General features: G+C 43.5%; 1 protein-coding gene across 11 annotated transcripts in view; it reads left to right on the forward strand.

Moving 5' to 3' along the window:
* PIK3C2G (phosphatidylinositol-4-phosphate 3-kinase catalytic subunit type 2 gamma) overlaps positions 1-18,846 on the forward strand; it is a 2,048,585-nt gene that overhangs the window by 1,246,203 nt on the left and 783,536 nt on the right. For all 11 annotated transcript variants that reach the window (XM_085652678.1, XM_085652687.1, XM_085652677.1 and 8 more), the window contains one exon: positions 6,653-6,780. In XM_085652678.1, coding sequence (XP_085508804.1) covers positions 6,653-6,780 — 128 coding nt within the window. The remainder of the gene's footprint in view (positions 1-6,652; positions 6,781-18,846) is intronic.

Here is an 18,846-nt window from a genome sequence, read left to right on the forward strand (position 1 = left end):
CAGATATTAGACATATGTTTGTGACATGTCCAGAATTGAGGATATTTTGGCGGGATGTCCAGAATGTCCTTTATCAAAAGTTGGGGGTGGAAATTGTGATGGGTTGTAGGAGTGCTTACTCCAAAAGGAACAGTTTATTAACTATTCTGTTAGTCTCGGCAAGGCTGACTATTGCCCAGGTGTGGATCTCTCCAAAGCCCCCATCTGTTATGGATTGGTGGCTTCTTGCGAGACAGACGTATGATATGGAACAGGCATTGGCCAAGACAAGAGGCATCCGCTCAGTTGCTAAATGCAATGCAATGTGGGGATCTCTGTTTTAGGCAATATAATTTGATGTATTAGGATATCAATTCCAGTGTAAATATGCTTCTGGGTTCAAATAATTATTTGTTAGATTTTATTTTATGTTTTACTCTTTCCCTTATGTTATCTATTTCTTTTATTCCTTCCATGTGGGATATTGCTTTTGATACATGTTCATACTCAATATGGTTATTGTCTTGCCTTATCTACTTGTATATTGTGTATCCAATCGTTGACAACAAAAAAAGGAAAAAAAAAAAAAGGAAAGCATGAACATTTGCCAGTGGCTGAGAATAATTCAAGTATTGCGTCCTTCACCTTTGCTGTTTGCTTAATAAATGAATCAAGCAGTAAGTACTGGTGTAACTTTTTTAATCTTCCATTGGATCCATTGTTGGACAGGTAATCTGCCTTCTGATATAGAATCCCTAAATCACGTACAACGCTTCACGTCCTATGATACGCGCATAAACTATCTGATGCTTGGCAACTTCACAATCTCACTGGTTGTGACTTCCCCTTTTTTTCATCGCCTCATAACACATTCTCCAGAATTGATTATATTTTGCTTGACTCTACTGTTCTCACCCTCTCCAACACTACTTACATTGAACCCATAACTATTTCAGACCATTTAGCTGTTTCAGCACAGATTCAGCTTTTTCCTACCACTCCATCTCAAAAAAATATGGTATGTGATTCCAGAAATTCTAGAAGACAGGCAAGCCTCTAATGAAATTAGCAATGAGCTACTGCATTACATTGAATCAAATAAAAGTCTCCTCGCCAGTTACTGTTTGGGACTCCATGAAATGCTACTGTATGGGCCTTGTTATCAGCCGCATGTCTCGTAAAATTAAACTCATTAAAGCTTCTGTTGACAAACTAACCACAGAAATTAAAGCGGCAGAGTTTTCCTGTCGTCACAAAAATGACCCGCCACCTTGTCATGCCTAAAACGCCTCAAGTATGAGCTCAATGGCATCCTCAGCAAAAGGGCCTACCTTTGGGTACATGCCCAAAAAGGCAAAAAACTGTGCTACCTAAAGAAGGCTGGTAAAGCTTTGGCAGCCTACCTTAAGTTTAAGCGCAAATCTGCTATCATCCCAAAAATTAAAGACGAGTAGGGCACTTTCAATTCCTCCACTGACATGATCCTCAATACTGTCCAACGCTTTTATAGAAAGCTGTACACCCCTTCATTCCACTCACCACTCAATGTCTGTCTAAATTGTTTGGACTCCTTGTCCATTAAGCAATTGTTGCACACTGACCAGCTTACCTTCACCAGTCCAATCTCAGAGGAGGAGATTCCACAGACTATCTCCGCCGGTAAAGCACCGGGACCCTATGGATTCCCCATTAAGTTTTACAAAACCTATCTTAGTGCAATCATGCCACCATTACAATCGACCCTCTCTCATTTTGCTACCTCTGGCGTGGTATCAGGTACCGCTTCGGAAGCTACTATTGTGTTTATACTCAAGGATGGCAAGAATCATTCTGACCCAAAAAACTATAGGCCGATCTTACTTATTACTATGGATGTTAAAATGTATGCTAAAATCCTGGCATTTTGGTTATCCCCCTTGATTCCCACACTAGTTCACCCTACTCAAACTGGCTTTATCAAAGGTGCTAATGATAACATCCATCTTTTTTCTCACATTATTAAGAAGGCCTCTGGCATGCTTTTTCTGCAGTCTGTGGCTATTGCCCAAGATGCAAAAAAAGCATTTCACAAAGGTTCCTGGATTAATGGTTTCCTGTCTCAACCCTTTACACTTCCTCAGAGTACACGCCAGGTTTGCCCCTTACACCCGTTTATGTTCTTACTAGCAATTGATTCCTTGTTACTAATGCTAAACACTTCACCGGATATTCCTGGCATTCTTTTTTATAATATCCCACAAAATAGCTGCTTATGCCAACAACATTTTAATATTCACTCACTCAGAGTCCACCATCACCACCATTCTATCTTGTATCAACATTTTTTCTGCGATATCAGGCTATTCTCTTAATAGGGATAAAATTGAGATCTTACCACTCAATGTACACTGTCACCCTGCAATGGGTGGTTCATCTAACTTCCAGTGGAAATCCACCCTCAAATACCTTTGTATATGGTTCTCCAGAAACCTTAGAGAGCCTGTCTCTATCAATGAGGATAAAACTCTAATCAAGATTAAAGACTTATTAGCGACATGGTCCCCGAAGAAGATATCTTGGTGGGATGAATTTGAAATCATGAAGATGATGGTCTCACTGCTAATTAACTTTTTTATTGGGAATGCTTCCCACCCAGAGTTTTTACACAATGTTGATAAGGCTGTTTCACTCTTCCTTTGGGACAATACAGAAACACCCATTAGCCCTAAGCAGTGGCGTAGCTAGGGTGGGGCGGTGGGGGCGGTCCGACCCAGGCGGCACTATTTTTGGGGAGGACAAAGGCATTCAGATAAGGCTTGGCTTGCTTTCGTGGACGGGCAGAGAAGGAATAGGACTCGGGCAATGGCCTCTTCTTTTTTGATCTGGCAGCTGTCCACCCCTCTCTTCCTATTATTCCCTCTCTTTCTGTCTTGCTCCTCACTTACTGAAGAAACGGTTCACAACCTCTCTTTCCTTCTTTCATTTAGTTGCTTCCCTGTGAAATGGATCCAAAAAAGAAAAATACTCTTGCGGGAAATGCCCTTTTTCTGACATTTTTCTATTCCAAAGTGCAGCGGGATGGAGAGAAATAGAAGGTTTTAAATATGAAAAATAAATACATAACTAAATAAAGCAAGACAGAGTGGTTGCAAAGTGGCCACATTGGTTTTATTTACATCCAAATAGATCAGCATCACTTTACAGAGTTTGCCAGTGAATTGCTACTTTTGTTTTCTCGTCTTTCTTTGAACAGCATTGTTGTTCCCCGGTGGGAAAGTGTACCATTCCTGGAGGTACTGCAATACCTGGTTGATGGGTGGATTGGAAAACAAAATGTGTACCATGGCTCTGTGTTTATGGATGTGGTCTTTTTAAACCATACTGCTTACGTTTTGTAAGGATATAAGCAATGGACATTGAAACGGTTCCCTTCAGGGCCCTCTAGTCATGTCCTTAACTTTTCAGGTAAAACCACTCGCTGATTTCTGAATAGTGAGTGAGAGATCGTTAAGGTAACCATGTTGTTTCTGCTTACATTTCACATGCTTTACTTAATCTTGCATTCCCTATGAGTGGTTCCTTTTACTTTTTTTTTAGGCAGCATATTACTCTTATCAAGTGCATAATTTGAATTGAGCCACATCCAAGTGTTTATAGCGGGCACAATTAGGTTATAGCTGAAGGCTGTGCGAGTTTCTCTCAATGGGGAAGTATGGTGTTCAGTGGGGGAGAGGATGTGGCACTATGGCCAGAGCTGTCGAATTTGGAACTGGGGAACCGGGTTCAGCCTTCATGACCAGTCCACCAGACCACTCTACTGAGGGAGCACATTCCCATGCTAGACCTTAGAAGGCCCCACTAGACCTTAGAAGTCTTAGCACAAGCAGGTGTACCCTAGTGGTGTCAATTGTGGGTTAACCTTGAAGGCCTGTCCACCACAATCCATACTGAAATTCATCTCCAGTCTTGCGGGCAGGCCTACGAAGCAGCACACCCTAGAGCAACAGTGATCCAGTTGCTGTGACTCTGTCACTGAGCTCACATGAACCTTGAGCAGGTTAGGGCGATGCGAACGGTGTGACCGCACTGGGTACCTATTTCGGGTGGGTGCGTAGCGTTTGCAAGGATATTATGGTTTTAAAAATCTTGCTGCCTCCTTCCTGGCCTCCAGCAATTTTCAGAAACAATAAAAATGTCATGATAACTTTGGTGATTAATGTTCTTCCTAGAGAGAGATCGGAGATTTGTCTAGTGGAAGGGTTGACTCCTGGAAAGGTAGCACAGAGGGTTAATGTGCCTGCTGCAAAGCGCATGTACCATGCAGATCACAAAGTGCACTGCTTTAATGGGGGGACCATGATGAATAGTCATTTAATGTCAGCTGTAGATGATGGATCCCTGAACAGTGTCATGTATGGGCATGTTTGCATTGTGCTGAGGGGATTACCAGGTAATTATTCACGCAGTTCTCTGATGGATGTCACATGCGGTTTTTCTGAGTCCCCAGATAGATCATGCAGTCTGTGTGTTCTCTTTTGTACTGCCAGTCACTGCCAGTCACCGGTGTATTCAACTGTGTAGCCTTGGACCGTGTCATGTATGTGCATGTAACTTGCATGATCGAGGTAACTATTAGCGGCGATACTATGTGTCTCGCGGACCTCTTTCAAGTGCTCGCCGTCCTTTTTTCCCAGCAACCCCCCCTCCCCAGGGGCGGCAATCTGAGGGATAGCCCCGGGCACCATAGGCTCTAGCTAGGCCTCTGGCCCTAAGAAATTGAGACTGCCCAGGACAGCTAGCTGTTGTATGTTCCGGGATTGGGTGACCTATCAAACGTCTTACTTGGCCTCCCCAGGCACAAAATGGTTTAAACTTAACCCTCTACTCAAACCTATTTGGCTCGGGGTTGAGGCCACTATATGCCACCCCTTACCACACTCATCCACCCGGACTATGTCGCATTATACCCACTCTCAGTCGCATATCCTTTTGAAGGACTCTATAACCACAATGCTCTCCATTGACTCAATATTGAAAAGTACTATCCGTTCCTCAACTATGGCGTCCCTTATGGTATATATCAAACTTAAGGCAAAAATCGCTAAAATGAGTCCTCTCTCTAATTCCCAACTTATTCAGAAATTACAACTGTTTCTTTCAAAAGGTCACCCCACCTCAAAATGTAATAAACTACTTGTTACATCAAAATTTTCTCTACATCCACCTCTACTACAGAAGTGGTCCTCTTATTTTTCCTTAAATTACCTTGTTCCACCAGATGCAGACACATGGTCTGGCTCACAACTACTTCAGGATAAACTGATCCCGTCGTTAACCAAAACAAACTCTTTGCAGCGCACCACATGTATTGGGCACCAGCAAAACTATTCCGATTAAAGTTGAAGGATGCTAATACATGCTGGGCCTGTGACTCGTCTGCCAGCAATGAGAAATACATGTTCTTCTCCTGCACTCATTTACAACCCTACTGGCGGGATGTGTCTTCACAGCTTCAGAAATGTTTTACAATACCTATCCCATTATCTCTTACGATCATCCACCTTGGACCCCAGATGTCTGACCCTCCATTTCAGCTCCTAGCCATGGATCTATTACTCCTTGATCTTCTCCTCACCATTGCTATAAAATGTTTGCTACTTGACAGGAAATCTTCCAATAACGTATCCTATCATCCCTAGTGAGCCAGGGTAACCTATCTCTGCAGTACACATATTCATCAATCTCATACAAGAGGTTGCCCGCCCCCATTTTCAGGGTATTTGGTACACGTTTGACCTCTTTATTCGCGAACATACCACTGAAAAGGAAATCTCGTAATCACCTTCTGGCCACTAACAGCGCAGGACTGGGAACAGAAACCGGCACCGGCAAACTGCTCAGCCGGCCCCCCCCTGGGGTGAGGGGGAGTGCAGCCGAGCAGTTTGTGAGGGCCGGTTTTAGCCGATTTTGTTACAGGGGGCCGATATTGCCAGCCCCCGGTAACAAAACCGGCCCCCACCCTAGCGGCCTACCGGCGAAACGCCCGGTGCCTGCTATGGCCAGTCCGGCCCTGGCCACTAATCATTACTCCTCCTATCATTTCCAACTTGCAGAGCCTCTATGCACACATGAATCCCCCTCTCCTTTCTACCCTGCTACTCACCTCCCTCATTTCCCTCTCTTTCCTTCTTTCTCTCTTTTTCATTTATAGCATCTTTGGTACACTCACGGATGGTATACATCTGACAGTTCCACCTGGTTCACTTCACCCAGTCCTATTTGATCCACAGAACCAGGTACCAACTGCTTTTATTGCTTCATGTGTACTGGATTTGTGTCCATCGATATTTCATGTCTTTATCATCTTTACTTATAAATGCCACATTATTGTATACCTGTGCAACGGTTGGATGTCGGCGATTGGATCTTATTCTTCTCCCTCCCCATTGTCTCTGTACTGCTTTTCATAATAAAAGTCAATAAAATGTGTTGAACAAAGAAAAAGAGTACTGTTGTAATTTAAAAGCATAATGATATAATCAAAGCACACACAAGCTGCTATTTCCTGATTTTTGTCAGATGTTTTTATTTGCGGTAAAAACTGTTTGTTGGAAGCAGAATGCCTACTTCTCAGCACAACATGTTTGTACTAAGCACATTAATCGCAATTACGTAATATTTTTTTGTATTGCAGATCAGTTTTCCAGAAGCGGAACATACTTTCATAAAACCAAAGTTTGAACAGAAATGTACCACTGTTCAAACAGAAGAATACTTAAAACATATAGAGAAACTGTCAAAGCAGCAGCCCTCACTTTTACTGTAAGTATAACACTGTATGGTTTAACAGTTCATGTTGTGAAGTTGTGATACAGAGTAATAATTTCTGGGTGGTGATTGGCTCAAAGATGGCAGCAGTTCATGTCAAGCTACTACTCAGTTGAAGGAATTACTGTGATGTGTAGGACCTTTTTGACTGAGGCCCTTTGATGCTACTCTGTATGTTCTGCACAAGAGTTGTACACTATCGTAGGTGGATGATTTTTTCCAATTTTTCAAAAGCTGTGTCTAGTGGGTATTTGCATAAAAAGCTCTATAAACTCAAATCAAAAGTGGAATACATTCTCAAATGAAGACATCCATGTATTTGACAAGTTTTTAATTTAACACATTTTATGTAAGTGGGATGTCATAATTTGAATATTACCATTTTGTCCTCCTTCCTCGTAACAGTCATACCATGGGAACTAAGACTGAAGTCGGAATAATGAAGAATACCTGTTAATACATAGTTCTTGAGACATTAATTGAATCTGGACCTGTCAGAGATAATACTATTATCAATTAGGCGAATCATAGAGGACGCACAAGATGTAGATCTGAAGTGGTGATTGTAAGAAATTGAAGTATTAGTCGAAGGTGTGAAAAACCATTTCAAATAATAATCACAATCCTAGTAAATGTGACCCACTGAGGTCATTAAAATATCCTGGTAGCTTGGCACAAAGCAGTGAAGCTTGAATTAGAGGCACTTTTTAATAAGTTAAATGATACCAAAATGACAAAAATCCAATAAGTAGAATTGGAGATATGAATTTCTGGAAAGCACAAAGTGCCAAACGTGGGTATCTGGTCACTCTAGGCCAAGCCAAAATGTAACAGTTAAAGCCGATCCACAATGGGTTACTGTACAAGGACCCGGTTCATCCCAGTGGAAAGATTACCTTCTAACTTAAACCAGTTATGAAGAAAAAGTAGTTGTCAACAAATTGCCAAAGAGGCAAGCTTACAAACTGGTTCCAAGGCAGCAATCGGTGATGGAGTGCTGCTGAAGAGTAGGGTCCCGGTGTGGTTGTCGGCAAAGGGGGAAAAGCCCAGAGGGGACAAAGTTTGAATTCCGTGCCCAGGAAGGCCTTGACGTTAATAGGATGCTGCCTAGCATCAGTCCATGCAGTCCTGACTCATGCCCAGTGCCAGCCTTTGGGGTTGCCATTCTATTCATTGACCATTTAGAGTCCAAAACAATCCTGATACCTTTGAACCCCTTCCTTAATCACATATAGCTGTGTAAGTGATATATTGATGATGTTTTCCTCCTTTGGTAAGAAGCTCAAATTCTGCTAAGTCTCTTTAAGGGCTGGCTAAATACTAACTGGCAGGGGCTTAAATTTGCCTCCCACTGTCAAGCCAGAAATAGCATTCCTTAACCTCATAATCCAATCATAATGGGGAGAACTTCACACTACGCTCCATCGCAGCCTACAGAGAGGAACATGTTCTGAACCTATTGTAGTCATCATGAATGAGATCTACATGACTCCCTTCCATACAATCAGTTTTTGAGAATTAGATGCAACTAATTATGCGTACCTAGAGGTAGGGAAACTATTTAAAAAACTGTTTTTGAGAGGCTATCTCAAAGGACTAGTGTGAAGGTCCCTAAAAAAGCCAGGTATGGCCTTTTTTGAAACGTTATTAATACCTAATCCCACAACAGATAACACTGAACTTGCATGTGTAACAACAGTCTTTCCTGTATCTAATCAGGTCACTAAATGTATAAAAAAGTATTGAAATCTTCATGCAGCAAGTTACCTCACACTTAAAAAAGCAATTTTTTGTATTTTGAAAAGAAAAAATCTTGAAGAACCATCTGGTGTGTTCTGCCCTCCCTCAAAATAACACTCTATAAATGATCTTTGGTGATTACCTCCTCTCATTAGGCACTGCAAATTAGAACAGTGCATTGTCTGTTCGGTCACCACTTGAATCAAAAGAATTTCTGCATGTCAATATGAGGATGGCGTTCAAGCAATTTTTCAACTGCAATACCCACAGCATAGTATATGTTGGTTTTTTGTCTTTGCAAATTAATCTATGTTGGGCAAACCACACAGAAATTCAAACTTAGAGTCTGCCAGCACAGGAGCCATATCAGGTGTAAGGTCACCACTGCATCACCAGTAAAACAGTTTTTGGAAAAGCAACGCACTGAAGCTGTCCTTCGATAGCAAGTGATATCCTTCATCAAGACACCAAACAGGGGTGGAAAAGTGACATCACTATTGGATAAAGAAGAAATCAAATGGATTTACATCCCAACAGTGCTAATAAGGTGGAGGATTGGACCACATTATTCTAACTTTGGACTAGAGCAATTAGTCTATTTTGTCCACCTTTTTTCCTCTCTTGCTACACTCACTTTTTACTTTAGGCCATGCCCTCTTCTGTCTATTATTCTGGTCTCCATTGTAGGATTTGATTACAATTGCCCTTTCCCAGTGACTGACTCTCCCAGTTGGCCCTAAATGACCTGGCTGCCATTCGACTAGGTGTTAGCAATACTCCGCAACACTTGTCCTACATTCCCTTAGCATCAGACAGTTGTACATAGATGTTTGTACTGGTCTTGATTCTTTAAAATGTTTTTCTCATGGTCCGCCGGCACCAGATCCCTATTCTCTGGTCCCCACCTGGTTAGAGACACCTTGCTACCTCATAATAGGTGTCTGATTCGGGGCTGACTCTTTGCGGCCTCAGACTTGCTTTCTGATTTTGGGCAGCAAGTTGTTATTACTATTTCCATTCTTTGCCTGCCATATACTCACACCAAACCTTTTTCATGGGGCTACATTGTGCGTCAAGATCCCTGGGTCCTGCACATCGATCCTTCTTGACCAAACCAGTTCTTCTTACTTTTTGGTAAGTCGTCTCTCTGGAATACTACGCTACCTGTTTCAAGTCTCTCTCTACTTAACTTTCTCTAATGTCACTTTCCTTTCAACTCTTGCAGAGAACCTGTATGTACTTTCTGTGGATGTGAGTAATAATAAGATGTAATAAGTGTAGATTATCAACCTTGCTGTGTCAGCCTGTAACATTTTGCCCTATATTTATGGTTATCCATTTCTCTATGTGTGTCTTTTTGAGTTTAATTCCCATTGTCCCGGGCAGACATTGATTTGAGTCCTCAATATGATCCCTTAAAGTTTGTGGGTAAAAACTCCACAGACTAACTGTTCAGACCCGCTCGGATAATTATTACAACTAAGACATAGCGCTGCATACAGATATTATAGACTGTGACATGCTCATTGTGCATTTCTATCAACCTAGCATGAGCACGTTTTCTGCACCCCACTACAACCTTGAACGTGATAATTGTTTTGTAAATTTGCTTATACGTTGTTGCATAACTATCACACTAGGGACCACTGTTCTTTTAAATATTATTAATTTACCCAGGTGCTTATGGAGTCCAGGGATTCCCTTGTGCCAAGTGCACACTCAAAACCAGTTCTGGTCAGTTCAACCTCTCCCAATAGGTTTGCAGCCAAACTGACTAGAGAGACAAAAGCGAGGCAGGGCTAACTGTGAGATTTTACCGCCTGTAACATTACTATCAAAATGAGACCTTGAACTATTTTTCTAACAATTCCCAAACTGAATCTAGCACATATTAAATGTAATTGTGTAAACCAGTGTTAATCTATGGGAGAGTCAGCCTTGCCACACTCAGAAATGACTTTGGGATATTAAATATACATGTCATACAACTAAATACTATGTACCCTGCTATATGGGTATTTAAGACCTTCTGTAGGGGTGACGTATAAGTATTAAAAAGGAAGGTAAAGGCCAGGCAATAGTGTATTGTGGCAGCTAGATGCTAGGGACTTACAAGCAAATACAATGTAACAATCTTGTGTATACCATTTTTAAGATGTGTGAAAGGGAAGGCTTAAGCACTTTACCTCTTATTAGCTTTGGTAACGTGCCTAGCATTCTATGGCCACAAAGGAAGGTACAACTCTGGGGGAATACTGTGCAGAAGGTGGTCATTTACACCAATGGTAAAATCACAGCAGTTACATTTGGGTATATAATTATAGAATTCAACTGAAAACATGGTCACTGTAGGTACAAACCGACTTATAACTTGAGTCAATTAAATAGTAGAGGAATGATCAATGCATCCTTCTCAAGGCGGGGAAGTTTGGACTCAATTGAAATTGTTATAAGCTACAGCTGTATGATATTTCTTATCAATGAACGCAGCTGCCCTTTTGCTGAGTTTTTAAGAACCTTAATAAAAATATATTAAACATTTTATGTAATGACATGTGCCCTTGGATTTCCCTAGGCAAGTTCTGAAAGCTAAAATCGGAAGGTGGTGTTAACATTCCAAAACATTTGAAGTGTGTATGTATCAAGTGGCATTGGCCCTTAAACTAGAGACAGTCAGTGTAACAAATTGAAGGGAGCAGAATGTCCCTCTTGATTTTTCTCTAGTATACTGTTTATTATTGAACCATTCGGAGACATTTTTAAAAATAAATATTGGCATATTAAAGATGTTTTGTTTTTCTGTAAGAAATGTGCTTATTAGTTGTGAAGGATGGGATTCCTTGAAAAGCAGTACGTCGTCAATAGTCTCTTCACTGAAAGCCAAGAATACCATTGTAGTAGTTGACTCTCTCAGGGGGATTAGACAGATCAATAAATACTTTTATTACACACACTACTAAATACTACACCATAAATGTACAAATAATCAGATAGATGGATATAGCTTTGTTGACACCCTACATTAAATCCCTAGTTGGTCTTGAATCCTAAAATGACAATACCCCAATACTTATACATGATTGTGATGTAACATTACAATATAAGGGTTGTCAGTATATAAGGCAGATCTGCAGACTATTTTTTAGAGTATCACTACATTAACAACACTAACCATGTCATACCTTGTCAATGTAACACCATTGGAGGTAGTCCTAGCAATACTCATAAACTTTCAATATATATGTATATATCGTACTGTTCATCACCAATATTATCAATACACATTCTCAAATTGAAAACTTGTGTCCTAGTCTTACTTTACATTCTTCAGGCCACAAAATGCAGCAGTAGGACCAACCACCAAGGGTTCTTGCACTACAGAGTCCAAGAGTAAAATCTCCAACTCTGAGAGTGGTTGAAAACAAACGAAAACTTCTCCTAGGGTCATGGTGATAAGATCACAGGAGATTTAGGATTAACTTATACAAAACATTCCTGGGGTGGCTGATGCACCTCTTGCAGCCTCCCACAACACCTGATCAAAAGGTTGGTGGTACCCCTGCTCATTTGACGGCCACCACAAGCAAAAGCAAATATGCCGCAGAGGGCATTGCAGAACCTGCCAGACTGGTTTCTAAGAATATCAGATGAGCCTTTTAGTATGTTGTTTTTCCAGCCCTGGGTGCCTGTGCCCACCCAGCACTTGGTTTCAGGTAAGGGTGGGGGCAGTACTGGGAGCCCACTCCCGGCTGCCACACCAGCTTTCGGCTCACCAGGGCACCTCTGGTGTTCCATGTGGGAGCCTGCATCTCATCTGCAACTCCATCTGCAGGAGTAGCACATCTTCTGCTCACGCCTAGTGGTAATGTGTTACTGAGTGCACCCATCCTCACCAGACACAGTGGTGGCAATGTGCCCAGATAAGGAGTCCTTGTCCCAGGGGATGGGATCCATGGGACAGTGTTTTCTTTGTGCACTAGCCCTCCTCTTTGCAACAGGATTGCGTGGAAAGGCTGCGGGCCCCACCGTCTACGCTTGAAAACTTGGGAAGATGAGGCCTGTCCGAAAACACACATGCTCCCTCCTTAAAGGGGAATAAGATAAGAACAATTCCATTTTACACTTACCCCTAGGCTCTGGCCCTCTGGTGGTTTTCAAAGGGGGTTGGGTGGATAACAGTTTGCCAATTCAATTGTTTCTTGTCTTTAAAAAGGCAAATCTTTAAAACTGCATATGTCTGGCCCAGGAGGGCTGATTTTCATCATCATTGGCTTGTTTGCTCCTGGTGGCCAGCCCTAGACACCAGGTGCATTTTCTTTAGTCCTCCTGGCCTCTAAAGGTCCCTTTGAATGGAAAGCTGACATTTTACTGCCCCCTGCTCAACTCCTGGTGCTATTCTCCTGCTGGTGTGCACATCTTGCACAGCCCTTACACAACCAGCCAGCAAAGCACCCTACTGGCCACACACCTCATGCTCCAGAGCTCCTGACTTCTTGAAGAGCACCCAGGGCAGCAGAATCAAGGGCCAGTCAATAGAAGTCCTGGGGGAACTATCCAGTGACCCCCCCAGTACGTCTATTTCCCCAACTATTCCTCAGGTGCATAAGGGGACCAGCACCACTGGCCCAGAGAGACCCATCATGCTCCTTCATCCATTCTTGCATGGCAATAGGTAGCTTCTCCTTCCATTTCAGTATCCTTTTGCTGGTGTCAATCCCAGGTCTAGGGTCTTCTCATCTGTCTCTCCCTTGTGCACGGTTCTTTTTTTAAAGTGGGGTGGTATGTTTTAAGGGGCAGGATTACACATCACCCCTCCGACCCATGTCCCAATCCTGCACAGCATTCAGGGACAATTCAAAATGGCAATTTCAAGTTGTCTCTGGAATGAGTTTCCTTGAGAGCTTCCACCCCTTGCTGAACTAGCTGCCTGACCCCAGCCCAGGTGCAGAGTGACATGCTAATTATTAGAAGCAGATTTCCTCCCCACCCTTTTCTTTCCCAGGAATTAAGTTAATAACTGATATTTGCCCTTTTGTGTGATAACTTGGCCCAGTAACTAGCAGGGCTGGACTGGGAACAGAAACCGGCCCTGGCAAACTGCTCCGCTAGCCCCCCCTGGGGTGAGGGGGCGTGCAGCCGAGCAGTTTGCAAGGCCGTTTTCAGCCTATTTTGTTACAGGGGGGCGATATTGCCGACCCCCAGTAACAAAAATGGCCCCCCAGGGGCCCAAAACCGGCCCCCACCCTAGCGGCCTACCGAGGAAACGCCCGGTGCCCGCTATGGTCAGTCCGGCCCTGGTAACTAGAGGGGTGGGGGGGTTAAAAGTCTGGTACCAGATAAGGAACTGTCCCAGAGAAACTTGAAAAGTCATGGAAGGTGTAGCTATATATTACTGGGGGCTTCAAATTCCAGCTTGGTTTGTATTTTAATTGGCCTCCAATTGATACCGTGTTGGACTTTGTAGGTCTATGTTGTGCAAACTTATTCTTAGTGCAGATTTCACCGATTATACTATGGATCACAACTCCCATGATGAGGACTACCCAGGTCATTATCAAGCCTTACAAAGTTCCCAAAAATACAGGGCTGCGCAAAACAGTAGTCTCACACATGCAGCCCACACACATTTATCTGTTCACATGTAACCAACCCAGAAACTCTCACTGTAGATGTACATCAGCAGTCTTGTTTTAAAAGGTGGATACTGAAGCTTCACATGCTCTGTCCAATTACTGTATATTTATTGTAAGACTCTGGTATTGAGACTCAGTCACGGATAGTTATTTGCAAATAATCCTGTTGGACTAAATGGGACAACCCATCTGCTATTCTTTTGATTTGAACCCATTTTAGTGGAATTCATTTTTATCGAAGGCCAAAAGTAACGCAAGATTGCTGAATTTCGATCTCAAAATGCTCTGTTGCTGGATTGAGAAGTGGTTTTGGTGAGTAGGGAATGATGGTAATACTTTGGTATCAGGTTTTATTCCATAGGCATTAAGACTTGCGGCAGTGGGGGGGGTAACCTGAGCCAGTGCAGCTCTTCAGAAGTCTGCATTTTTTTAAAATACATCTCAGGTGCCTTTGTATTTGTCATTATTACTCAGCTTTGAGCTTGTATTGATCACAGGAGCAATCCTTTGTTATACCTTCCATAATGAAGTCACACACCCAGAGAGACATCCTGTAACACAATGTAACGTCATTGTTATTTTTGTTTCCATTTTTGCAAAGACCTTTTTTTTTTACAGTAATACAAGGTGCTCGTTGTCGAAGCCCATGCATACACAGTTACTGATTATTTGCTATTGCCCTCCTGGCGAACCTGAGCAGCATTGGCCTCACCCAACTGGTCACCGTACCCAGGCACAAAGCTGTACAGACACTAGACCCAATTTTCACCTCCAGCAACAGAATCAATTTCAACCACACCACAGAACTCACCTGGACTGACCACACCATTGTACATTTCAACATCACTGATGCCCAGCACACCATCATCTCGTGTCAGATATCCTCTCAATGCAGCTGGAGCAAGGTCACCAAAACGTAGTGTCCACAGGCCCTCACCACCTCCCAACCCGAGGCCTCAACAGACCTCTAGAACTTTGCCGTCTGGATCACATAGCCCTGATAAAGTTGCGCCACTGAAACCTTCAAAATCCAACAAGCCCTCCAAGTATGCCAGGTAGTACAACCCAGATCTCAGGACCACTAAGCACAACTGCGACCAACTGGAGAAATGATGACACTCCACTAAGAATCCCGCCGACAGAGCAGCTCACAAAACAGCCCTCAGTGACACATCAATAAAGTAAAGAAAGCAGCCTTTACCACCCGCATCGAAAGAGCGGCCAACCACACATGTGAACTCTCCAAAATAGTCAAAGAATTCTCCAATCCTCCAACCATGAAGAACACCATCCACTCCTCCTAAGAACTCTGCAACACCCTCTCAGGCTACTTCCACAGCAAGATCACCAACTTCTACAACAATTTTTAGCTCCAACCGGCCACCCTCAAACCCAAATTACCTAAACGTACCAGCAAACAGCAGCCAAACGATTACCACCTGGTCCCCACTCACCACCCCTGCCCCCACCACCTCTACAACCTCACAATGAACCCAATCTGCAGGTAGCTCATCAGTAGGCCTGGGCGGTAAATTTCGTTCCTTTCGCGGAATTTGCGATATTTTGACCTATTCGCATTCCGCGGAGAGCGTGAAAATGTCAAAACTTCAGCAACCTGCCGCAAAACGGAAGTATTTTTCTTGTTCGCGCTTTAAAAATGCATTCTCGCGCGCGCGATCAAGACTTACCGGGTCCCTGCGTTCGCCGACGAGTTTTCCTACCCGTTCGCACGGGCCACAAGATGTTGGATTGTTGGTAGCCGGTCGCGCTATCCCGCTAGAGTTTGCGATCGCGAACACGTCATTGCGATCGCGAAGAGGAAATAAGCATCGCAAGCAAGAAGGCCGCGCCCATTAGCGACCGAATGGGCAAGTTGGAGATATATTTCCCCGCGAGCATGCAAAAACACATCGCGAATGGGCGGGAAAAGCAATCTCCGCATCTTCGCGAAAGTTTTGCATGCTCACGGAGATTTTGTGCAATTTCGCGATAATTTCCGAAAGTCAATTTCGCTAATTCCGCCCACCCTTACTCTCCAGCATCCTCACCTCCTCTATCTCCACTGCAACCTTCCCAGACAGATGGAAGCACACAGTTGTTTGACCCCTCCTAAAGAAAGCCTCCCTCCACTGACCCCAGCGATCTATAGAATTATCGCCCGATCTTGCTGCTCCCCTACCCGCCCAAAGTACTCAAGAAAGCCCGCAGCCAGCAGCTCACCGAATTCCTGGAACAAAACCACCTAATGGACGCCTCACAATCTGGAGTCTGTGCCAACCTCAACACTCAGACTGCATTGATTGCCGCCACAGATGACATCAGAACACTCCTTGACCACAGAGAAACTGTGGCCCTGATTCTCCTCAACCTCTCCTCGGCATTCGTCCCCATCTCCCACAACATCCTCATCAAAAGACTCTCAACATAGGCATACAGCAAGATGCCCACAAGTGGATCGCCTACTGCCTGATAGGATGCACTCCCTTCGCCTCTGCACCCAAAGACATCAAATGAGGCGTACCACAAGGGTCAGCCCTCATCCTCTCCCTTTTCAAGATCTACATGACCCCCCTCGCAGACATCGTCAGATCACACAGACTCAACATATTCCCCTACTAGAACTAATCCACGCGCTCATTGAGGACCCCTTCATCACCTAAACCAACTTCTGCAAAACCATGACGAAACTCCAACAAAACTGAAGTGCTGATCTTCAGAAAGAACACCTCTGCGTGGGAACACAGCTAGTGGTGTGCAGAACCAGGACCAACACTGACCGACCATGCACTCAACCTCTGCATCATTCTCAAAAGCCAACTAACCATGAAACAACAAGTTGGCTCCTCCTTTCACACACCTTGCATTTTTCAGATGGAGCCCAACCAATACCAGAAAGACGGTCACTCAGGCCCTTGTCATCAGTCACCTCTACTACGGCAACTCCCTCTATGCCGGCATCTCTACCCAGCTCCTCAGAAGATTCTAGACCACACTGAACACTGCAGCCAGACTCATCCAGGACCTCCCCAAATGAACCCACAGCGCCCCCCACCAGAGAGACCTCCGCTGGCTCCCCATCCAGAAGAGATGCCAGTTCAAGATTCTCAATCACGCCTACAAAGCCCTCCAGGAGCTAGGACCTGCCTACATCAACCATCGACTGAACTTTCACCAACCCTACAAACACCTGCGCTCCTCTTCACTCGCCATCGTACCCCCGCATCTATCACAGCCACAGCAGTGGCTGCTCCTTCTCCAACATCACTGCCAAGCATCCTCGCTGGCAGACTTCAGAAATAGACTCAAGACCTGGCCCTTCGATGGAGAAACAGCGCCCAGATACCCCCAGGGTGACATTGCTGCGCTTTACAAATGCTGATTGATTGATGGATTGATGAAACTCCGCCATTATATTTTGTCCAAACATAATGATATTAAATCAAATAAATTATGCACAGACTGTTATATGCTTCATTATACCCCGTAAATGCTTCTTAGTCTGAAGTAGGACAGTAGAACTGTTCGTTCTCAATGGATTTCTTTATCAAAACCTCCTTTGCTGAAGCATTGCAATGTCCAGTTTAGGGCTCTTGCCTTTGTGAGACAATTAATCATTTTGTTTTCCTCCTTAAGAGTTGTGTGTACCGAGAATATTTTGATAATGGTATTCGTGTGTATGTAGTCCTTAATAGGCTAGGAAGAAACATGAAGCAGTTGTGTTAGAAAATCCTATGTATGAATATCTAAATATCATTTACAAAATTATTGTCTTATTGGTTGCCAGCCTTCTACTGTTGACTCTAATGGTGAGATATTTTTATAAACTATATTTAGAATGTGTTATTTTTATCACATGGTTGTCTGCCAAAAATGTTATAGTGCTGCACTAATATACAAAAATAAATGGCTTATTACACACGTTATGTTGGTTTAATGAAGATAATATGGGCCTCTGTCGAAATTTCCAAAGTTACATTTTATCATCTATGTGGCCTTGTATTTATTTTAATAAAACAAACATGTACTTGTCATATGCGTTTCATAAGCAAACCTTAAATCAGAGCATTCATGACCCATTAAGTGCGTTGATTGTGCCACGGAGTTGAGCAAATTAACCTCTCACTCAGGGGCTGCTGCCCCGTTATGGCGAAGGAGCATCGCCCCAATAGGTGGCAACTGATTTATATAGATGAAAAATAAAATGATAATAAACCAATTTTATTATATTTTATTTTTCGTCTTGGCTGTATGCTGCTAGCGAGGGCGGGGTCCTGCACTCTATGTGCAACAGTGGGGAAGAGGGGTGATGGGCACTACTAAGTGTGCATGATGGTTTGGCCAGCCGTCTTAGGCTGGCCATACCGTCATGCGCACGTAGCATTTCTCCACCCGACTGTGTTGTACAGCTGGGTGGAGAAAAGCAACAGGCTCCCAGCCACTGTCTGAGTGGCAAACTAGGCTGCTCAGACCAATCCTGGCACTGTTCTCATGCTAGGAATATAATTCCCAGCATGAGAGCATCAGGATTGCCATCTGGGAGCCTGCACAGTGTGCACCAGCCCTGGAGTTGAGGAACGGGAGAGGAGCAATGCGGCGACCACAGAGCAGGTAAGTAAACTTTTATATTTAAAAAAAAAAAAATGTGGTCCTTATTTTTGTATCCTTCACTTTCCCTCTCCCTGGCTAC

The sequence above is a fragment of the Triturus cristatus genome, chromosome 4_1 (assembly GCF_964204655.1).
Source record: "Triturus cristatus chromosome 4_1, aTriCri1.1, whole genome shotgun sequence".
Taxonomy (NCBI): domain Eukaryota; kingdom Metazoa; phylum Chordata; class Amphibia; order Caudata; family Salamandridae; genus Triturus; species Triturus cristatus.